Source organism: Cryptomeria japonica, chromosome 7 (genome assembly GCF_030272615.1).
Source record: "Cryptomeria japonica chromosome 7, Sugi_1.0, whole genome shotgun sequence".
NCBI lineage: Eukaryota > Viridiplantae > Streptophyta > Pinopsida > Cupressales > Cupressaceae > Cryptomeria > Cryptomeria japonica.
In genome coordinates, this window is record NC_081411.1 from 144304567 (window position 1) to 144325165 (window position 20599).

At 36.8% G+C, this 20599-nt stretch overlaps 2 protein-coding genes across 6 annotated transcripts; one reads left to right on the forward strand and one right to left on the reverse strand.

Annotated features, from left to right (window-relative positions):
• Positions 1–499: 499 nt before the first annotated feature.
• On the reverse strand, positions 500–19526 carry LOC131060344 (uncharacterized). 3 transcript variants are annotated; one of them, XR_009110334.2, is made up of 4 exons: positions 15295–19526; positions 11701–13996; positions 9360–9620; positions 503–634 (listed from the first exon to the last, which is right to left on the reverse strand). XR_009110334.2 is itself a non-coding variant. In XM_057993521.2 (3 exons), exons 1-2 carry the CDS (start codon positions 19102–19104, stop codon positions 11741–11743), a joined length of 6066 nt encoding a protein of 2021 aa, XP_057849504.2. In that variant the 5' UTR covers positions 19105–19526; the 3' UTR covers positions 500–634; positions 11701–11740. The 3 variants fall into 3 exon arrangements, 2 of the variants coding, with proteins under 2 accessions (XP_057849504.2, XP_057849503.2); XM_057993521.2 differs by lacking the exon at positions 9360–9620 and having other exon boundaries at positions 500–634; XM_057993520.2 differs by lacking the exons at positions 503–634; positions 9360–9620 and having other exon boundaries at positions 11295–13996.
• On the forward strand, positions 517–8594 carry LOC131060345 (leucine-rich repeat receptor protein kinase HPCA1). 3 transcript variants are annotated; one of them, XM_057993522.2, is made up of 19 exons: positions 517–653; positions 788–914; positions 1005–1076; positions 1192–1266; positions 1395–1466; positions 1593–1754; positions 1881–1955; positions 2063–2134; positions 2233–2304; positions 3941–4009; positions 4090–4164; positions 4264–4335; positions 4418–4546; positions 4647–5122; positions 5228–5383; positions 5489–5628; positions 7074–7293; positions 7400–7650; positions 7959–8594. In XM_057993522.2, the coding sequence occupies exons 1-19, from the start codon at positions 560–562 to the stop codon at positions 8322–8324; spliced, it is 2775 nt and encodes a 924-aa protein (XP_057849505.1). In that variant the 5' UTR covers positions 517–559; the 3' UTR covers positions 8325–8594. The 3 variants fall into 3 exon arrangements, with proteins under 3 accessions (XP_057849505.1, XP_057849506.1, XP_057849507.1); XM_057993523.2 differs by having other exon boundaries at positions 4653–5122; XM_057993524.2 differs by lacking the exons at positions 3941–4009; positions 4090–4164; positions 4264–4335.
• Positions 19527–20599: the final 1073 nt, after the last annotated feature.

Genomic DNA, 20599 nt, shown 5'->3' on the forward strand with positions numbered 1-20599 from the left:
AGTCTAATCAAAACACATTAGAAAAGTTTTACATAGCAAAAGAATCTGTACGTTTTATGTTTAAAAAGTAGTACAATGTTTGGAAATTTGTTCAACTTTAGACCTGATCCACTGCACTGTAAGCACGGTGACTAAATTGTTGGTCATGATATTTAATATGTAACATGAGATTAGGGAAATTGAACGGAAATATTAAATATGTGCATCGATAAAAGATCAATTTAACAGTTCAATCAGATTTTTTCACTATCGAATACATTATACAGGAAAAAGTTGGATTTTTGTCTACTCAATTAATTGGAAAAACCAATTTTTAAAACATATCCACGAGTACTAATAAAGTCCTCTTAAATGCAACTTTTAAGATAGTAATGAGACTACGGTACCACTGGATGGCCAAAATGGAGAAGGATAGCATTAACTGGTTGAGTAATACAACTCACCAACTTCGACTCCAAAGAGTTATCGCCATTTCACTAATTTCTTCCACTGTTGATTTGCGCTTTCATTAGTTTCAAGTTCAGTTTCCAAATGCTCTGGCTTTTGAACTTTGGAAAACATGGAAACCCAACTTCTGATTTCTTCTTTCCTTGTTCTGGCTGTCTGTTTTGCAAGTTGGGGCGGTGTTGAAAGCCTGACAAAGAATGAAGACTGTAAGTAAAACATGCTTTGTATTCAGTTGTGAAAAATGGGAGAAAACATCAGTTTAAATTATGACTTTACATATTTGTCTTTGATTGAAGTTTTCTTGGTATGTATTGATGGATACCTTCCCTTAATATTGCAGTGGTTAATCTCAACAAACTAAAATTGGAATGGAAAGACACAGTGCCACCCAATTGGAGAGCTTCAGATCCGTGTGGGTCTCATTGGGATGGGGTTAACTGCACCTGGAACTCACAAGTGACCTCATTGTAAGGCTTCTCTATACATTAAAATCAATATAGAACTAATTAAATTTTAGAGCTCATAGCATTTCTGAAATATTTGAATTTTTGGTACAGGAAATTATCAACAATGGGACTCAAGGGAATTCTTCCAAGTGCAATTGGTTCTCTTAGTGGACTTGAAACACTGTACGTCCCACATATTTCATTGCATGACTGAACATGTCTGACGTATGGATATCAATAGACATATCATGGCTTGTACTCGATGATTTTGTAGATAATCTTTATATGGGCACTGCAGGGATGTATCATACAATAAGGACTTGACTGGATCCATTCCCAGCAGCTTGGGGAATTTGATCAATCTGAAAATCATGTAAGGCTGTATAACTTTGACATCAGTAATCTCATTGGACTTAACAAATAATGTCAAATAGATTCAAAATCAGAAAATAGCTCAGATCATGTTCCTTTTGCAGGCTAATGACATTTTGTAATGTCCAGGTTGATGATTGGATGCAGTTTCTCAGGACAAATTCCAAATGAGTTGGGGAATTTGTTAAATCTGAACTTTCTGTAAGATTGCCCGTATGGGCTAAAAGTTCTTGTATTGTATTTTTTCTTGAACGTTCTAGACTTTTATTTGCTTCGTAATTAGACCTACCAAGTACTTGATTAATGTTACTGTGGTATTGAATTCAGAGCCTTGAATTCAAATGGTTTTACTGGCGCTATTCCTCCTGCCCTGGGTAATTTATCACAACTCCACTGGCTAGATCTTGCTGATAATCAGCTCAGTGGCTCTCTTCCAGTCTCGAATACAAATGAGAATGGACTAGACAAACTTCATGATGCAAGACACTTGTAAGTGTTTTTGCCCTTGCAACATAGGTTTTAGCCGCTACAGACAAATTACTTCTTAGAACAAAACTATTATGATAATGGCTTATTTTTCTTGTTCTTTTTGTCTTGTTCTTTTTGGGTATCAAGTCACTTAAACAGGAATAAGCTAACAGGCACAATTTCACCAAACCTTTTTCATTCCACGATGAAGCTAGTTCACCTGTGAGTAAATAAAAATCATCAGTTTTAAATTCCTATCGTGGAGGATATGTGCTAAAAATCTAATTTATTGTAATGGTATGAATGCTGGTTGCTGGTATTGTGAACAGACTGCTCGATGGAAATGCTTTCACGGGAGAAATACCCTCTACTTTGGAACTGGTAGAATCCTTGGAGGTGTTGTGAGTATACAAAAGCTATCAACTTTTTGTGCTATACATTTGTCTACAACCCATAGAGAATCTATAACATTAGGCTGTTCATTTCCTGTTATTTACAGGAGGCTTGATAGGAACTCTTTAAGCGGTTCAATTCCTTCCAACATCAGGAATTTGAGAAATGTTTCGGAACTGTAAGAGTCTTGAATCTCATACACTTTTTTTTTTTGCCCTCTTTCTAAGGTGCTAGGAAGTACCTGGTTAGAATCAAATTGACACACCACTGGATGCAAGTGTTTGTAAAAATGTCTTGGATTTCAAAGTCAGTTTTGTGCTGTTATAAAATTTTGTCCAATGTTGGTAAATGTTTTTTATCAGGTTTATGAATTGGTGAGATTACAGAGAGAAAAACAGAAGTTTCACTTTTCAACATGAATATTCAGCAATAACATTCTAATTAGAATTTGAGTCTTAATGACAATAACCACAATAAAATGATTAGAAACTAAGAGATTAAGCCATTTCCAATTCGATACAGATTCATATCTTTACAAGTTGCACTTTGTTTATGAATTGTGGGCCCCTTCATGCTTTAAAGTTTAAACAATAACATAAAATTTAAAGACCTGTCCATCTCATTGGTTGTTGATCTCTGCTGGCACTCATGTGGATACTTTATTGCTGGTCGCAGTGCTAAGATCATTTGTAAAAAGGTGCACGTCTCTTTTATTTATGAAAAAGTGTAGTAGGTTTTTAGATAAGCTAGCTATTAATGGCATTAGTAATGGCGAAACAAAGTAAAATATAGATTCACTATGCACAGCAAATATCCCACCTAATAAATCTTGTTTATCCTCCCAAAACAGTTGACCCCTGATAGTTATAAGATAGGACCACTATTAAGATATTTTCATTATGCTTCAATCATACTGAGGCAACCATCACATTTCAAAAGAGAATGGGTTAGGTTTCATAAATTGCTACAATTTGTAAAATATGTCATAAACCCTTTTTTTCTACCTCAGAATTCATAATTATTAATATTGAATGTCTTATTAATATTGAATGTCTTTTTACAGAGGCGATGTCTATGTAGGGATCAGAATGTATTGTTGATTATATTTTTAAATTAATTGAAAATAAAAAAAATCATGATTTTTAAATTAATAAAAAACATGGTCAACAGTACATTTTGATTCTTTCATATACATCTCGCTTTACAAATAAACATGATTTCTAAAGTAAGATCAAAAGAAGATTTGTGAATACAATATCTCATCTCATAATTTTAATTTCTTATATATACATGATTAAAATGAAACCTCCTTAATTTTTTAAATAAAAAATATTATCACTGTTATCGTGCAGTAAACTCAATGAGTAAGAATATTTGAGTTAGAATATTGTTAAGATAGATAACCTGCCAGATTTTCATTTATGTTTATCTATTTTTTATGTGCACAACCTAAATGAATTCTTATAAATGATGGATTTGCAAGAGCGACAGCCTATAAAATATGCATTAATTTAGGTAGACTCAAAACCATACAGCAGAATTCGAAAAACTCCCATCACATACTTTGTCAAAGTACCATTTGTATAAAAAGTTCAAGTTAAACAAGTCACAAGCTGTCATCAGAAAATGCCGATTTGAGAAGAGAAAAGACTTGATATTTGTCATTGACTAGCGATTCTCTAATGTAATGTGTATAAAAATTGATGCTTCAGCTAAAGTTTTAGGTGTTGCTAAAAGGTTCCAGTTTCCTTGAGTTTTTCATTTGTAGGGATGTATTCTATAAAACAAATATCTTGGGTTATTTCTGTCATCAGGTATCTATCAAACAACAAATTGAATGGTGCTGTACCTGACTTATCCACTTTGACCCGCCTTCACTACTTGTAAGTAGTTTTTAAGCGGCAATCTTGCTTGAAAGCTTAAGACATTCACTCTCATAGACTAATGATCATTCTGTTATCAGGGATTTGAGCAACAATTCGTTTGATCCCTTGGAAATTCCTCCATGGTTGGCTTCTTTACAACAGTTAACAACAATGTAGGTTTGTTGTATTGTATAGATGCCAAGCCCATGTTTTACTGAATCTGACACTAATGAAATAAGCTATGTTTTCATTTATTCTTCCATTTTCCTCAGAGCAATGGAAAATTTAAGGTTCACAGGAGAGATTTACCACAAGATTCTTGAGCTGCCCCTTCTTGAGACTTTGTGAGTGTCAAAACATATTATATTATACTATAATCAGAATCAATGGTTTAATTACTAAAGATTGTTATGAATAATGTTTTAGGAATTTTCGTAATAACACTTTGAATGGGACATTTAAAGTCACAAGCAATGTTAGTCGGAGCCTGGTATTGATAGATCTTGAGAACAACAAAATCATTGGAGCTCAACTTCAAAAAGCTATCACCGTAAGGTATGTTTACCTTGGATTACAAAGTACACTGACTGATGCTTTTTGTTTAATGTATTAATAATTAACATTGTAGAATGTTTTAATGATTGAAAATCTGAAGTTGTAGGCTTGTAGGAAATCCAGCTTGCAACCTTGAATCAGCCCTCCTGTGGAACACTTCAGCATGTGAACCTTATTACAAAGGTCATTCCTATTCAACTCCTTTGACACATTGCAGAGACAAAATATGCTCTGCAGATTCCAAACCAAATCCAAGGACCTGCCAATGCCAGATACCATATGAGGGTAAATTGAAATTCAGGGCTCCCTCATTTTCAGATCTGAACAATGCATCGAGATTCATGGAGTTAGAGACTACACTACAGACAAAGTTGGGTGCTGATTCAGTCTTTGTTCGGTCTGCAAATTTTGACGACCAGAACTATTTAACCTCTGAAGTGCAGATTTTTCCTGTTAATAAAACTGGTTTTAGACGATCAGAGATTATTGGGACAGGTTTCATGATGGGCAGCCAAAACTATAAAGCCCCAAGTTCATTTGGAACTACTTATTTTATAGGCGATACATATTTCGTTGGTATGTATATCCTAATAATTTACTGAGTTTATAGTTCGCTATAATAATTCATGACGTGACTGTTCTTTTATATCACTCACTTCGAGTTTGAATGGCTAATACCAGGTAATTCAGTGCCATCTAACAGCCTTAGCTCGACTACAATAATTGTTCTGTCGATTACAGCAGCTGTGTTAATTATGATGATTGCTTGCATGGGATTTTATGCCTTGGTGCAGAAAAGAAGGGCCGATGGGGAAATTAAACTGCACAAACCTTTTGGTATAGCATGCCACTAAATTTACATTTGATTTAACATCTATTTAAGAGTTTACTTTTGAGCACAGAATTAGTACAATTATAACTTGTACATGGGAGCTATTTCAGCTGGCTGGGAATCCAAAGAAGAACAAGGTACAAGTGTTCCAAACCTTAAAGGTGCGAGAATGTTTTCTTATATGGAGCTAGAAAAAGCTACAAATAGATTTGCTCAGATGAATGAAATTGGTTCGGGAGCATATGGCAAGGTAAACTAAAAGAAACCTGGTCTCACTTACATTTTTCTGTCATTATTACATCCCTTTTAAAATAGATAAAGGTAAGATCCATCTTGTATGTAAAACGCATGAACACAGACCTTGGACTTATGGAACAGAGTAAAAAAGGTTACAAATATTTAGGCTTAGATCACTACCACATATATTTGTTATTGTCATTAATTGGTGTTCTAAAGCATCCTGAATATAACTTTTGTTGGTTGGTAGGAAATTAATTCAACAAGGTGACCTATTCTAATCTTATGCCTTATTCGAAGCCTCTCCATTTCCTGCTTTTACTACTTGCATCTAGGACAAGCAGTATCACTTGTAAAGAAAATGCGATATACACTTTTCAGATTAGAGCTTAGCATGAATTTTGGCTTCCATTTATGGATTTATTCTCAGCGACGAAATGTTGTTCTGTACAGGGGAATATATGGTTATCTGAATCTCATTTTCTCACCAAGATCCTGCCATTTCTTTCTTGTTACCTTGTTTTGTACCAAGACCCTGATGGCCAATGCATTGTCAGGACAGCTACCGTTCTTTTGAGTTGAACGACATTCTTGACATTTTAATCGTTCATTTTCATCTGCACTATTTTTAATGAATAAATGTTAATATTATCATTTATTAAAAAAATTGACATATTAAAAAAATATAAATAAAAACCATTTCTCACAATCCTTCCCCAATGGCTCTCTTCCCCCCTCAAGTAGAGGTTCAAGATGAAAATTCGTTGCAAAAATGAAAGTGGACTTTTGGCTCCCCGGTTTTGTATGCTCTGATCATTACTCTTTTATGTTAATAGGGTTCTTGTTTAATACCTGCTCTTTTTTGCTGGGCTATATTTCTCACCACACTGGTAGTTGAGTTTACTGTTAATTGACTTTCTTCGGCTTATTGCCATTGATATGTTCTGTAACTATTATGCTGCCATTGTCTTTTTTGTTGCTTTTGTACAAACAGCCCAACGCAAAATAGAACTATTTGTACAAAATATATTACAAATTAGCATAATGGTTTTCCTGATCCTAGTTGTAGTTGCATGCATCTGCAAATATAATAGGATAAGACCTGTGTATTTTTCTCGAGTTTTCCAACAAGAACGTTCTCTGGAGTCGGAATTCTTTTTCAGGGGCTTCGACCTCGATAAGGAAACTTGTACAAAACTGCTCTCCAAACCAATGATCCTATGAGAAGCTTTTTCAGTTTTCAGTTCCAAACTGAATTTCACCTGCACTTGTTTTGCATAGAATGTAGAGAAGATTACTAGGCAAAGGTAAAAAATTAGATCAGTTATATGCAGAGTAGCAACCTTATATTGTATTTATATGTTGAAATGTTGTAAAATTTAGATTTTAACCTCGTGATCAATCTCAAGCTCATGAGTAAATTAGGCCTTAAAATCTCTGTTTCACACGTTTAATCAGGTTTACAAAGGAATTCTGAGCGGAGGCGAAATGGTGGCTATAAAAAGGGCCAATCAAGCATCTCTGAAAGATAGAAAACAATTCAAGAACGAGATAGAATTGTTATCGCGAGTGCATCATAGGAACATTGTGGGATTGCTTGGGTTTTGCTTTGACAAAGAGGAACAGATGCTGGTGTATGAATATATATCAAATGGAACTCTCAGAGAAAGTATCCATGGTATGTTGATATTTTGCTTTCTTGGCTTATGCCAGAATTGGTGATAAAAATGATTTTGGAATTAGAAACCTGTTATGGTAATCAGATTTTGTTGGGATGTTAACAGGACAAACTGGTATTCGTCTGGATTGGAGAAGAAGAATTCTTATAGCATTGGGTGCCGCCAAGGGTTTAAACTATCTCCACGAATTTGCAAATCCACCCATAATACATAGAGATGTCAAATCTACCAATATATTACTGGATGAAAGGTTGGTTGCCATGGTTGCGGACTTTGGTATTTCTAGAGTTGTTTCAGACGGCGGTGTACGTGCTGGAGGTCAAAGCCATGTAACAACTCAAGTAAAAGGAACAATGGTAAGGTTTTTCCTTAACTATTTCTATACTGTATCTTTGAAAATCAAATGTTGTTGAATAATAGTAGTTAGGACAAGTAACCTCACAGGAAGGTGGGGTTATTCCATATATGAACTGTAACTCAATAATGCAACGGTTCATTTGTTTGCTCTTAAAGTCATCTTTCTATGGGTTAGGTAATAGCAATGCTGATGCGTTGAATGCTAAGGAAGATGGACCACTGGAGAAAGTAGTAGTACTGAATGTTCCACACAATCGATACCCAAAAATAATATTTAACTAATGAAGAATAGTGATCTTTCTTTCAGGGCTACTTGGATCCAGAGTACTACATGACACTACAGCTTACAGAGAAGAGTGACATCTATAGTTTTGGTGTTGTATTGCTGGAGCTTATTACTGCACGACCCCCTATTGAAAGGGGTAAAAATTTGGTTCAAGAGGTCAAAACGGTCTTGGAATTACAGGGATTCAGAGGCTTTCGACATGAATTAATGGATCCAGTTTTAAAGCAGTCTATGTACATTACAGGCTTTGAAAATCTTCTTAATTTTGCCTTGTGTTGTGTAGAGGAACTGCCAGAAAATCGACCCAGCATGGATATAGTGGTGAAGGAACTAGAATCCATTGTAGAAAATGAGAGGCTTCTTAATTCGATATCAACCCGGATTTGAGGAGCCAAGAGTGATATGGCAGTGGTGGAGTAGTAAAGTCCAATGTGATGTCTGTTTGGTCAGTATATTGTGATGCTGAATGCTGCAACTTCTTGCAAGTCGATAATAGAAGAGCCAACGATCACGAAACAGATCTTTGGTATGGAGGATGTGAGAATAAAAATTATAAATTTAAGGTGTGTTCAAAATGAAAATAATTTATTGTATTAATACATTTTTATGTCATATGTATCCCCTGTTAGAAGCCATACTTAACAGTATTCAAGATGATGCAGACTCCGTCTCTCTGTTGTCAAAGATTTCAAAGAGTTTTCTGCTAAATTTTTCATACAATTACTAATGTGGACTGTGAGAACCTAAGATTCATATGACAAAATAAATTATAAATCTTCCATGATTTTATTTTGGTAGTTCACATATCAAAGAGAAAAGAACATTCTAATACACCACTTGGTCTGGACTTTCACCCTAAAGCATGTTTGAATTTGTAAGTAAATAGAATGCATAAAATGTCTTGTGTTGCCAGTGCCTACTAGGTCATATCTTTGGTTGTCGGCCTAATAAAAAGAGTAAATTAAATAGAAAATTGTTACACGCCATTCTCCCTTTCTGATAACTATTGTGGGACAGGTAAAAGTTACAGGGGAAATCATTCCTTAAGTAACCCATTTCTAAATTTGCATTTCTGCTTCAAAGTTTGATCAATGCTTAACATCAAATAGCTGAGTTTTCTGTGATAGCAAAAGAATACTTAACCGGACATGATTGATCCAATGCTCAAATAAATGTAAATAGATTTATGTTCACCAACAGTATGTATTTTTCCAGATTTAATTTGCATCTTAAACTAGTTTTCAATAGTGTGGTGACAAATTTGTGCAGTATATGATATCACATTGTTGGTGCTGTGTCATACTTGATTAGAATAACCTACAAACTTGCCTGAACCCAAATAGACGAACATAACAAAGATAATCATAACTTTGACTAATTTCTAGCATCAGGTTTGGGAGAGAGAAATTTATAGATCAGAACCTGAGCACCAACGAAATGTACTGCCACACCATTTGTGCAGAAACCTACAAGTGCTCCAATGGATGACCGTGTGCCACTAAAACTCTGTATATCTGATGCCAACAGTGGATAGTGAATATTGGTTTTGGATATACAGGCATCCATAATAACATCTGCAACGACAACACTGCCATGCAAACATAAGCAGCATCACTGTAATGAAAATGGGCATCATACTGTGTAGGTAGAGATGATCAGTATTGATATCAGCCCCATTAAAACCTGCTTAACATACAAAGGACAATTTGAGATCAAATAGTTTGGCATTTTATATTCATCTCAATGTCAGAGACAGGGCAAGAAACTTCCAACAAAAGGCATGAAACTTTTGGTATATATTTGAAACTACTACACTGTGAAGAACATAAACATATATCTTGTACTTTTTGAAATGTATCTTTTGAAATTTTCCAAAATAGCAACAAAGCCATCAGAACCTAACAGGCAGACTGTGGCCACTCTAGAAGTAAGTTTTTGTGATTAACAGACCTCAAGTATTTCTATTTTGTGCTAGATCCTTTGTCAAACATTAATCCAGCTACTGTATATCCTTCTGGAAATATTTTACAGTACATTGTTAAAAATAAGTACCTTGGGTCCAGGCTAGTTAGATAATGAAAGAATTAATGGCATTTTGATCAACCATGGGGTCCCTAAGCGCTTCAAAGACAATCTGTTCAATAGTTGTAGCCAGTTTCCAGTCACATGTGCTTCAGCCGAATAATGCTTTCATGTTTCCAACTAATTCGATAGGTCAAGGTCAAACCCTCTTTCTGCATAGAAGATGATGATGTAGGGATTCGGGATTCCTTCTTGAATTAAGTCTAATCCCTAGATCACCATCTCGAACAACAATATTGTCTGTGTTTCAAAAGAGCTTCAAATCACAGGAAAAGATGCAGCAATGCTTGCTTATACAAAACTTATAGGTACAGATTTTTAATCAGCTTTCTTGGTCAGACAGTTCAATTTGAGAAGTTAATGCTCGTCTATGAGTTATATCTATTTTCGACCACTATCTCAAAATCCAAACCCATACATTCAAAGGAAAAACAAAACCATACAAGGGCCGGCCCTGTTAAAAACAGGTTGATCACAGGAGAAGTTTCAAAAAGGAAAAAACAGAACTTGCAAGACTGAAATAAGGGGGCCGCTGATATCCTACATCTGGGAGAACATCCGTGAGCAAAACCCGAACCAATTTCACAATCCACGGAATGGATATGATCCCTTGATACACTTGTTTTGTAAGATAAAACTATATGGTAGAATGCCCCTCCAAGCCCTTCGATTGACGTTTGTTTCATTTCATTGCAGGGTGGGTGTAAGGACATAACCCTCCACCTGAGCACCTTCTATTCCCATTAGTTTTCAAGAAGCCTAAAATGCTATCAAAAATAGTGGAGGCCACCAGAGATGCTCTAATGCTCTGCAACGCACCGCAGACTTGCATTCTCTCGTCTCGTATTTGCAATTTTTCTCTGACCCACCGACTTCAACCCAATCACATTATAGATAAATATTTTAAATGTATTTCAAGCTTAGTAAACTTGCACTTTTCTATACTAAAACATAGCAGGAAAACACCAACAAACAAAAAAATGAACGGCGATTGGCTTGTCAAGGCATTGATTAATCACTACTTAATGTTAGAAGTCACTACTTAATGTTAGAAGCCCCTGGTATAGTTCCAGCAGGCAGGAACTAATAAGAATAAGAAGGGCAGCCAGAATGTATATGAATTCAATATGAGATAAAAATTGTAAGATCGTGGCTTCAGTTAAGGGCAGCAATGGCACAGGATGCGCCCATTTAATGCAACCTGTGATTGCCAGTGCCCCATTTTTATATAAACTGACATGGAAATAATCATAAAACTAATCCAACTATTGTATCTCAGTCCCAAAAAAAATAACTCTTAACAAGAAAAAACTTCTAGTATGAGTGTGCATATATATACACTCCACAAAATATCGCATTTCAGTGCTCTACACAAAAGATGATTAATGGACATATAAGCAACCTACAGAACAAGAAAAAACTTCTAGTATGAGTGTGCATATATATACACTCCACAAAATATCGCATTTCAGTGCTCTACACAAAAGATGATTAATGGACATATAAGCAACCTACAGAGCCCAAAGACATACACAACTTAGTTTCCGAAGTAGCTAGGCTGCATACTGGGCCTATTGAAACATCAGAATTCAAAAAATATAACGAGCACAAAATGATCTGATGATTACATATGATACCTAAAACAAATATTAAAAAGTATAGCAGGCAGGGGATGCCTTACATAACCTCTGCATCTTGGGGTTGAGACTATTTCCCAGATTCTAAGAGCCACGGGCTAACAGATTCTCATTTAATTTTTTACCAAATGTTCCGCCTCCTTTCTTTGCCATTTCAATCAGCGTATCAGTTGTCGGATCCATTCCAAACTTAATTGTGTGAAGCATCAATCTAGGCTCTGCTCTTTTCATTTTGTCCACACAATACAGGGGATTCTCCCCACCATTGTTTGCCCCATCGCTAAGGAAGATAACAACTGGCATTTTCACGTTGACAGAGGGTTGCTGGGATCCTTTTATTAATATTTTCTCTACAGCATCCAACCCTGATGAGTAGATAGCTCCTCCACCAGGCTTCCGCTGAAGAAGGTGATCGACAATACTTTCTTTCATATCCTCCATCTCTATTGCTACAGTTGCGCTCTCATCAAACAGAACGACAGACACAGAATCATCAGAAACTGTTTTAAGGCGGAGCCGTATAAACCATAGAATATCCTCGTAGACGCATCCAAGCCTACATTTATGTGTATCGAACTTTATCATGCTGGGTGTACTGTCTGAGAAACCCATCGAACCTGATTTGTCAATGACAAATATGACATGGTGAGGGACATTCTTAGACTGATCACAACCAAAATGATGGCTATCATCAGTAATATACCCTGCAGAGTTCAGATTCTGTCCTGTTTCAGTGCAATATGTTATAGCAGGAAGACCTGACTTTGTGTCAAGCTCCTCCGATTTACAATAGTCAAACTCTTCACTGCTAACATATTGCCAGAAAGACTCATGAGTCATCACCTCTTGTGGAACAGTTTTGTGCCTCGAACCATCGTAGAGTTTGCCGGTGAATTTGCTGAACCCCGGACAAGGAACCAGATGGTTATACCCTCCACCCTGTTTCTTGCAGTACATATTTGGCACCACTATCTCTCCCCATTTATGCTTGCTATCTTGAATATTAATATCTTTGCCCGCTGGAATGAATCCTGCATTTCTCACATTGCTATGCACTGTATCGTGCAAGCCTGACTGATCTATATGGCGCCGCAAGAAGTAATCGGAAGATTGGCATGTGCTGTCAAAGCATTGCTCCGACCCAGCTTCATACTCGAAAGAACTCCTTTGGCACTGATGCTTTTTATAGGTGGATTCAATGTCCAGAGCATTTTTATTCTTGCCTTTGAGCTGGCCGTGGTCCCCAGAATCCATCTCACTGCAGGTATGATTTTTCTCTTTGCAGTCGTGAGCTCCTTCATGCCCTGCCAAACCCCTGCATGACCTTAAGACATTTCCCTCTCGAGAGCAATAGCTGCAATTTTCTGTACACGAATGACTCCCCATGCAAGAATGTTGATCACCATGGCCTTTATCCATCACACACCTCCAGAAGCAGTCAGAACATTTGCATCCACAAACTGATAAGCCTTTCTTTACTTTGTCAAGAGCTACATTGGCCTCTAGCTTCAAACTTTTCACTTCATCAGTATCACAAATATCCGTGGTGTTTGAACTTATCCACTCTTGAACTCTGTAACGTCTTCTGTCAGCCAGGATCACCAGGAACTTCTGGAATAAAGAAAACCACTCGTTGCCGCTTCTACCATTCCTGGGTAAAACAATCTCCAGTCTTGACCTGATTTGGGATAAAACGTCCCTTACAGTAACATGACTTGCTGATTCTAAACCCTTTGAGAGACAGAGTCCCGAATCTTTTATGCTCCACGATATATCGCCTACAACAACAGGAAAATCAGGAATTTCTTTCTTTGTGTCGAAATTATGCAAGACCCGAATTTCTTCATTCACATTTGTCCCAGGAAGAGATCCCAATTGGACCGCAGATAGAAGATTTCTCCTCAAAATATCAACTTTTTCAGAAGCCCGCTTGCTGTGAATAGAAATCCTGTCTTTGGATGCAATTTGAGCTATAATAAGCTTCAGATCCCTCAAGAAGGTGAATCCACTATCATAGCAAAAATCGACTCTTTCTGCCACCGTTTCTGCTAGCTCACTCAAGCTTTCTCTATAATACTCAGATCTATTATAAGGAGCCATAGCAGCAATCTCGACCTTGACATCATACATTTTTGAACTGAATTTTTCTGTCGACTTGATGCATATTTGAGATATCTTCTCACAAAATTCTTGGATATGATCTTCTACATCACTTTTGTCCACATCCTTGATGGCAATGTAGAATAGACCTTTAAATGACTTTTTGTCCTGCTTCAGCAAATTAAACCCACTCTGGAACTGGCTGAAAGCAGATTCTGTGTCCTTATCTAAACGAAATCCCTGTCATATCAGATTGTACAGTTTGTAGTTATGTATTTATGTTTTAGTAGTAATGCATTGTCTAATTAACAGACAATTGTTTTCTTTTCTAATGTAGTTGTAAAAACTGAAAAGCGTTAAGTATTTCAATTTTTAAATAATTTAATTGATCTATCAAAAATCTTTAGAATTTTAGAAGTCGTGGGTTTTTAATCTTAATGATTTTGCATGTAAAATTTTTAAAGTATATTATTGAAAATAAAGCTTTACATGAATTCTAACAATTTGAGATAATTTTTTATATATTAATTCAAAATTGTGTTGTATAATATTTTTTAAGGTGTTTACATTGTGTTTAAAATTAAAATTTATTAGTTTAAGGAGGGTGGAGGACAAATGAGTTTAGAGGAATTACAAATGGCAAATTCATAAAAACTTTGAATTATTTATTTTTTACATTAAGGGATGGTTTGTTAATGGTTATCAAAATTTTGGTAATCAAGATAATGAGAAGATTTTGAACTAGGATAGTGAATATGATAAAAAAATTTGGTAACCAAAACATTAAAACTCTAACAACTATGATAGTAGAGGTGATTTAGTTATCAAGACATGAAGACATTGATAAACCTTAAAATGAAGGTAATATGGCAACCAAGACATGAGAATTTTCAATATCCATGACATGTGAATAAGGAATAGTTTTTATACGTAAGTGATGAGAATTGTTTGTGTCCAAGATATTGAATGTGATACAAAATCTTAATAACTTGGGCAACAAGAAGTTGAGTTGATAAAAAATAATGAAAGTGATTTGGTAAGCAAGACAAGAGAAGTTTTGATAGTCATGATTACAAAAAAAGGTGGAAGAATGATTGTAATCAAGATGGTGAACTTGGGGCGACCATGATAGGTGGAGGAGGAACAATTTTGGTGATCACGAGAGACAGAAAAAGTAGTTTTGACAACTAAAGCAATGAAGACTAATAGCTATTTGAATTATTTGAATTTGCCTAATCCATTTTTTGATATCCCTATTTCATTAAATATATGATATAATCAGAAAAAGTATTTAATATATTACATTATTCAATTAACTTGTTTATATAAATTTATATAAAATAATTGTTATTAAAATCAAAAGAAAATTTTTTAATTAAAAATAATTGTTGAAGAAATGCTTAGACTATCTGTAAATGTATATAATATTTCTATACACTTAATCTATGTCCCCACATTATTCATTTTATCGTATCTAACGACCAAGTTTTAAGCAAACATAGTAGAAAAGTTTGTGTTTATAGAAAGAAATGGCATACCTTCTTGTTGAATATTGTGATGTTGGTCACAGCAGCATTAAGAACAGCGAGAAGCATATCCTCTTGTTCGCTTCTCTCAAAACTGCCAAGCCCCTCGAAGTCTAATAGCACATACAAGCAACTGCGATCTCCATATTCGCCCGTTACAATGGTCATCCACACTCCATCTGTGCACCTGCCACCTCCAACATCAAGAAGAGACCCTGACAGATGATTCAACAAATATGACTTTCCGCTACTCTGCTTTCCAATGGAAGATATGACCTTGACCTTGTCCTTCCAACTGCTAAGAACAGTATCATAGAACCCGAAGCATATAGAGTTAGAGAGTGATACACTTTCCACGTAGCTAACATCAGGGAGTTGAAGACCATCCTTGAGAACTAACATTGCATTGTTTTCTACACGAGCTACTTGGATGGGAACAAGGCAAACAAGCTTTCGAATCCACGTTCCCATTTTCACCTTTGTCTGCTCCACTGCTGCAGCTTGAATTCGGCAATTTTCTACATTATTCACTTCAAATTGAATCTCCGTGCTCGAAAAATCTTTTTCTTTACTAACCTGGAGCTCTTTGATAAGTGCTTTTGAATACTTGAGACATGCCTCACTGTTGTAGCGATCGGAACTGCTACTTCCCAGTACCACTTTGAATGTTATACGCTTCATAGCATCTGGAAACAACTTAGGTGCTGTTGCAAACTTGTCAAAAATGTGAAATATGTAACCCAGATACGGGCACGACACATCAATTTCTGTTTCATCTTCAGAACCTTTAATCTGGCCTAAAGAACATTTCAGAACATGGGAAAAGATAATACCAGGAGAATCTACAGGGCTATATAGCAAAACCAGAGTTTGTAATCCGAAGCACATAAATTTCACCCCAAATTGTTGGAAATCAGAAATTCTGCATCCTCTTGCATTCAAAGGGATTGTTTTCAAGTAGGTCATGGTATCACCCAAAACATAAATATCAACTTCGAGTATGTTTTCAGTATTTACCTGTCTTGCACCCGCAACATCAATATCTTCACTCTGACGTTGCAGCTGCCTGAAAACGATAAAGAAACGGCCATCATCGGAGACACATGCTCTGAAAAAATGCTTCTGCAAAGAAAGAGAAACATGCTTTGCCTTCATCATCGGCTTCTCATGGATTTCAGCCACCCTTGCTTGGTTGGTATCATCAACCAAGAGCAGCTCCATTTTCCCTGGAATTAAATGCATCCATACAATGATCTTGCTCCCACAAAATGTTTCCAGATTGAGCTCAATTCCACTCCAATAGACCTTGCTAAAACACTCATCAAACTTATATATTAAAATCTTTGACTTCTCTTTTTCATATAGAGCAATAGATCTGGTAGCTTCATCGACAGCCACCAACTCGAATCCTCTCTTAAATGCATGAATCTTATTTATGCTGACACCAATCTTGGGACAATGATACAGATACAAAGAGGAATCTCTTAAACTGTGAACAAAAACAATCAGCTCTCTGGACTTGAGGACGACAACTTTATATAATTTTTCATTCTGAGGATTAATGGTTGTCAACTCTAATGGTTCTCCATATGTCAGGACAATTGGATTCCCAGAGTTGCTATTAACCTCAGATATATCTTTCTCCATTGGAGTCAGTTCACATACTTTATAAGCAATGTTGAACAGGTTTTCTTCTACTGTAACTTTCACCTTCAGTTCCGCTTGCGAACTCCACGGAAACCAAGATGAACGTTTCTGATTTTCAACAGTAACTTCCTCAATAAACCTGGTTACTAAGTAGTCCTTCTTTAACACTGACATCTTCTCCTTCAATTGCTGTACAAACTCCTCCTCCACTTCTCTGAGTCGACTGTTGACAAAACTTCCCCCCTTCCTAAACAAACGAGTCCACAACTCCTTTATGTTTTCTTTATAGACTTGACCACACACGGCTTTGACAGTCTCACTAGATAAGAGGGCCTCTGGATATGTGGACCTAGCGCAGTGGACACTTAAGAATTTCTCAAACGCAACTTGGAAATTGGGTAGCAGAATTTGTATGTTTTGGTTTCTCAAATGGTTTTGCATAAAGCTTTGAGCTAGAGGGTCGTCAGAAGCCAACAAGAAGGCAGCGAAAATTATATTTATTTCGAGGGTTCTCAATTCAGTAGGAACCATGCTCGCTACCCAACTACGGATTGTAGAAAAAAAGCCACTCGCAAGATTAACCTGCCCTTTAATTTCATTCTTAGAACCTGATTTAGCAGTAACGGGAGTAAATACAATTTTATCACCTGACAGTGGGAAGTCCTTCGTGCCGTTTTCAAGTTGTTGAATCGTCACCTTTGCATCGATCTTTGAGGAGCAGCCACACTTACTGGAGCATCTGGCATGTACTTCTTGTCCATAAGAGATAAAAGGCGTTGTCTCCTTTCCTTGGCCCAAACCTTCAACAGTAACCACATGTTCACCCGCACCGTTACTAGATATGAACTCAATGTCAGATCCCAGCGGCAACAACGTCCCATCCTCTCCTGTTAAAATAGCTGAAAGTTCTCGATACAACTGCTCAAGTCTGCCTGCGTCAGAGCGTGAATTTGACTCCAGATTTGTTTCACTACTTTCGCCACCCACAAAAAGGTGAACGTGCGGGCAGAATTCTGAAATAACCTTGAGAAAGCATCTCTCAAACTTCTCAAATTGTGTAGTGTTTATGGCGGACTCTCTCGTATCAATAGATTCCTTAAACTTAGTGTAGATCTGAAAATCTTGGGGCTGACAATTTTTCAGGAGTTCGACGAATTGCTCATTACTCAGTCTGGAGTAAACAACATTAAACCCCGACAACCAGCTTTTAAGCCTATTGCAAAACTCAGAAGCTTTGACAGTCTCCTCTTCTGTTTTTGTAGACTTCCTCGGAACGCTCTTCTCTGTTGTCAGGAAACAACAGTGGTGATACCCTTCGCAGATTATTGCTGTTCCATTACAATTATTTGCAATTTGAACATTATTACCAGGCAAGAGCTCCACATCATTCTCACTATACGCTCCTCCGTCAATTCTTACATTATAACCAGGCATGAGCTCCACATCATTCTCCGAATTCTTCACACTAGAAACTTCAATCCTTTTGGTGCGCTTAGCTTTTGCGCTGGTGCTGGTTGCAGAGGCAGCCAGAGCTTCAAAGCGATAGCTCTCTTTAACACACACATGTACGGTATCACATAGTTCAACCAGGTATCTGATAAAATTGCAAGAAAAATCCTTTCCAGAAGCTTTCTTCAATTCCTCACCTTCATGCCAGTAAAAAACTACAGCTCTATTTCCCTTATCAGGAAGACTGACGTAGAATCCCGGTTCTAATAGTCCTCCTTCCATCCTAGCAAGAACCGAATCATCTACAAGACTTTCCTTGCGGAAAGTGCGTATGATGATGTCCTTATCTCCATAGTACCCGACAGCAGATAAGCATAGTTGATTGAGCGAATTGAAATTGATACGAACCCGCGGGGAATCATCTGAGGAAGCCGAGGCAGCAGAGGGCACAAGCTTATTACAGAGTCTCAGAACCTCATCTTGTCGAAGCTGAATCTTTTCAACAAAGCTGTAATCTTGCTTGTCAGAGAGAATGCACATCACCCAAAACAGATTATGAGAAAGCGGTTGCACAACGGTGCTTTCATTCGCACCTACACCTTCACTTTGAGCATGCTCTAGTGACAAAGTGTCGACAGACGCAGGCATTGGGGACGTCTCTTGCTCTGCCGGGACAGATGACTTCTCTGTCATGGCTTCTCTTTCAGTTGGATTGAGATCCGACATAGAGAATGGGCAGACTATAATGAGATTACGCAGAGACACAACACAGTACAATTGCTAGAAGAAAATTGCAGCATGAATGGACAGTACTTTAACAAACAGACTTGGAATGGCTCGGGATGGACCAAATATCGCTAAAGGGTGATAGCTGAATGATTAAAAACCACAATATTACAATAGTGATAACAAATATTTTTTCTGTTACTCAAGATCGCACGAAGCGCATGAGTAGACTAGAATGACCACTAGACGAAACAGCTGCAGAAGTTGATGGTCAAAAGATTACTGATAGCAATTATTTTTTCTGTTACTCAAGATCGCTCGAAGCGCATGAGCAGAGCATACTCAAATACTTACAGTCCTCTAATGAGACTCGAGATTTCAAATGAGCCTCAACAGACTAGAAAGACCACTAATCGGTTTGCTGGGAGAGCTGGGCAGATTTCAAACTTGGGCAACGAATTATTTATAATTAGTAAAATGAGACTTGTGATATAAGAGTAAAATAAAGCAAAGGCTTGAAAGACTTCAATTAGTCAGCATTGTGACGTCATTCACCATGAAAAGAAGAGAGAATATAACACGGGGGTTACAAGAGAATATAACACGGCGGTTACAAAATCTATCAACGTCACATTGTGGGCCTGCAATTTTGAGCAGTAACCCAAAAGACTTCACCTTTGTAAATAGCAATATTGTCTTTTGTAGTGTATGTATGCGGGAAAAGCGGGATGATGAAACTTAAAATGTGAAAATTATGTTCAAAGAGGCTTGTCCACACACCCACGGGACTTTTTGGTGCAAGTTATAGAGTCATGAAGAATGACTCAACTTCCCAAGGTAGGTTCCATGGTTCTCTATCTCACAAGGTCCCTCAAGCCAATGCCTTTGCTCTCAGATCACTGAGCAAAGTGACTTAGGGATGACTAATGCAAGAATGAGGGATGCTTTTGATTGATTTTAACATGAATGCATCCTATTTATGCATGATTCTGCGAGGGAAGCTTTTGATTGATTTTAACATGAATGCATCCTATTTATGCATGATTCTACAAATGAGTTAAACTAGATTATAAGATGACAAGGTTAGTATAAATACTATCCTAACATGATATACTAGTTAATGATTTAAGCTAATGATAAAGGAAATATTCTAAAATGCTATATTAGATTAATTCCTATTGCAAAGAGAGGCTAAATGTATTGATAAAATTGAGCATAAATGAGATACTAAAAGCTTGGATGATCTTTGAAATGGAGGAAGGAGAGCTCTATTTATAGTGAAAATAGGGCAACGGAGGGTCACGGTTGGAGGAGTTATCAAGGGTTAGGATTGAAAGTTATCAATCCATGTTTGCAATTTTCACCAATGAAATGGTGACAATTGTCAACATAAGACTGCTTGAGAGGAGAGGTAGAAAGCATTAAATGCTTGAGTGGACATGATGGTTACCTTAGGGGGCTGGGTTAGGGTTAGGTTAATGGATATTCCTTTTAT

Bases quoted from the DNA above. Each gene is read 5' to 3' on its own strand.
- LOC131060345 (XM_057993522.2), top strand. From the start codon at position 560: ATGGAAACCCAACTTCTGATTTCTTCTTTCCTTGTTCTGGCTGTCTGT. The intron at 4,010-4,089 runs GTAAGTAGTTTT...TTCTGTTATCAG, and splicing joins TTGACCCGCCTTCACTACTT to GGATTTGAGCAACAATTCGT. The intron at 7,294-7,399 runs GTATGTTGATAT...GGATGTTAACAG, and splicing joins TCTCAGAGAAAGTATCCATG to GACAAACTGGTATTCGTCTG.
- LOC131060344 (XM_057993521.2), bottom strand. From the start codon at position 19,104: ATGTCGGATCTCAATCCAACTGAAAGAGAAGCCATGACAGAGAAGTCA. The intron at 13,997-15,294 runs GTATGCCATTTC...CTGATATGACAG, and splicing joins TCACAATATTCAACAAGAAG to GGATTTCGTTTAGATAAGGA.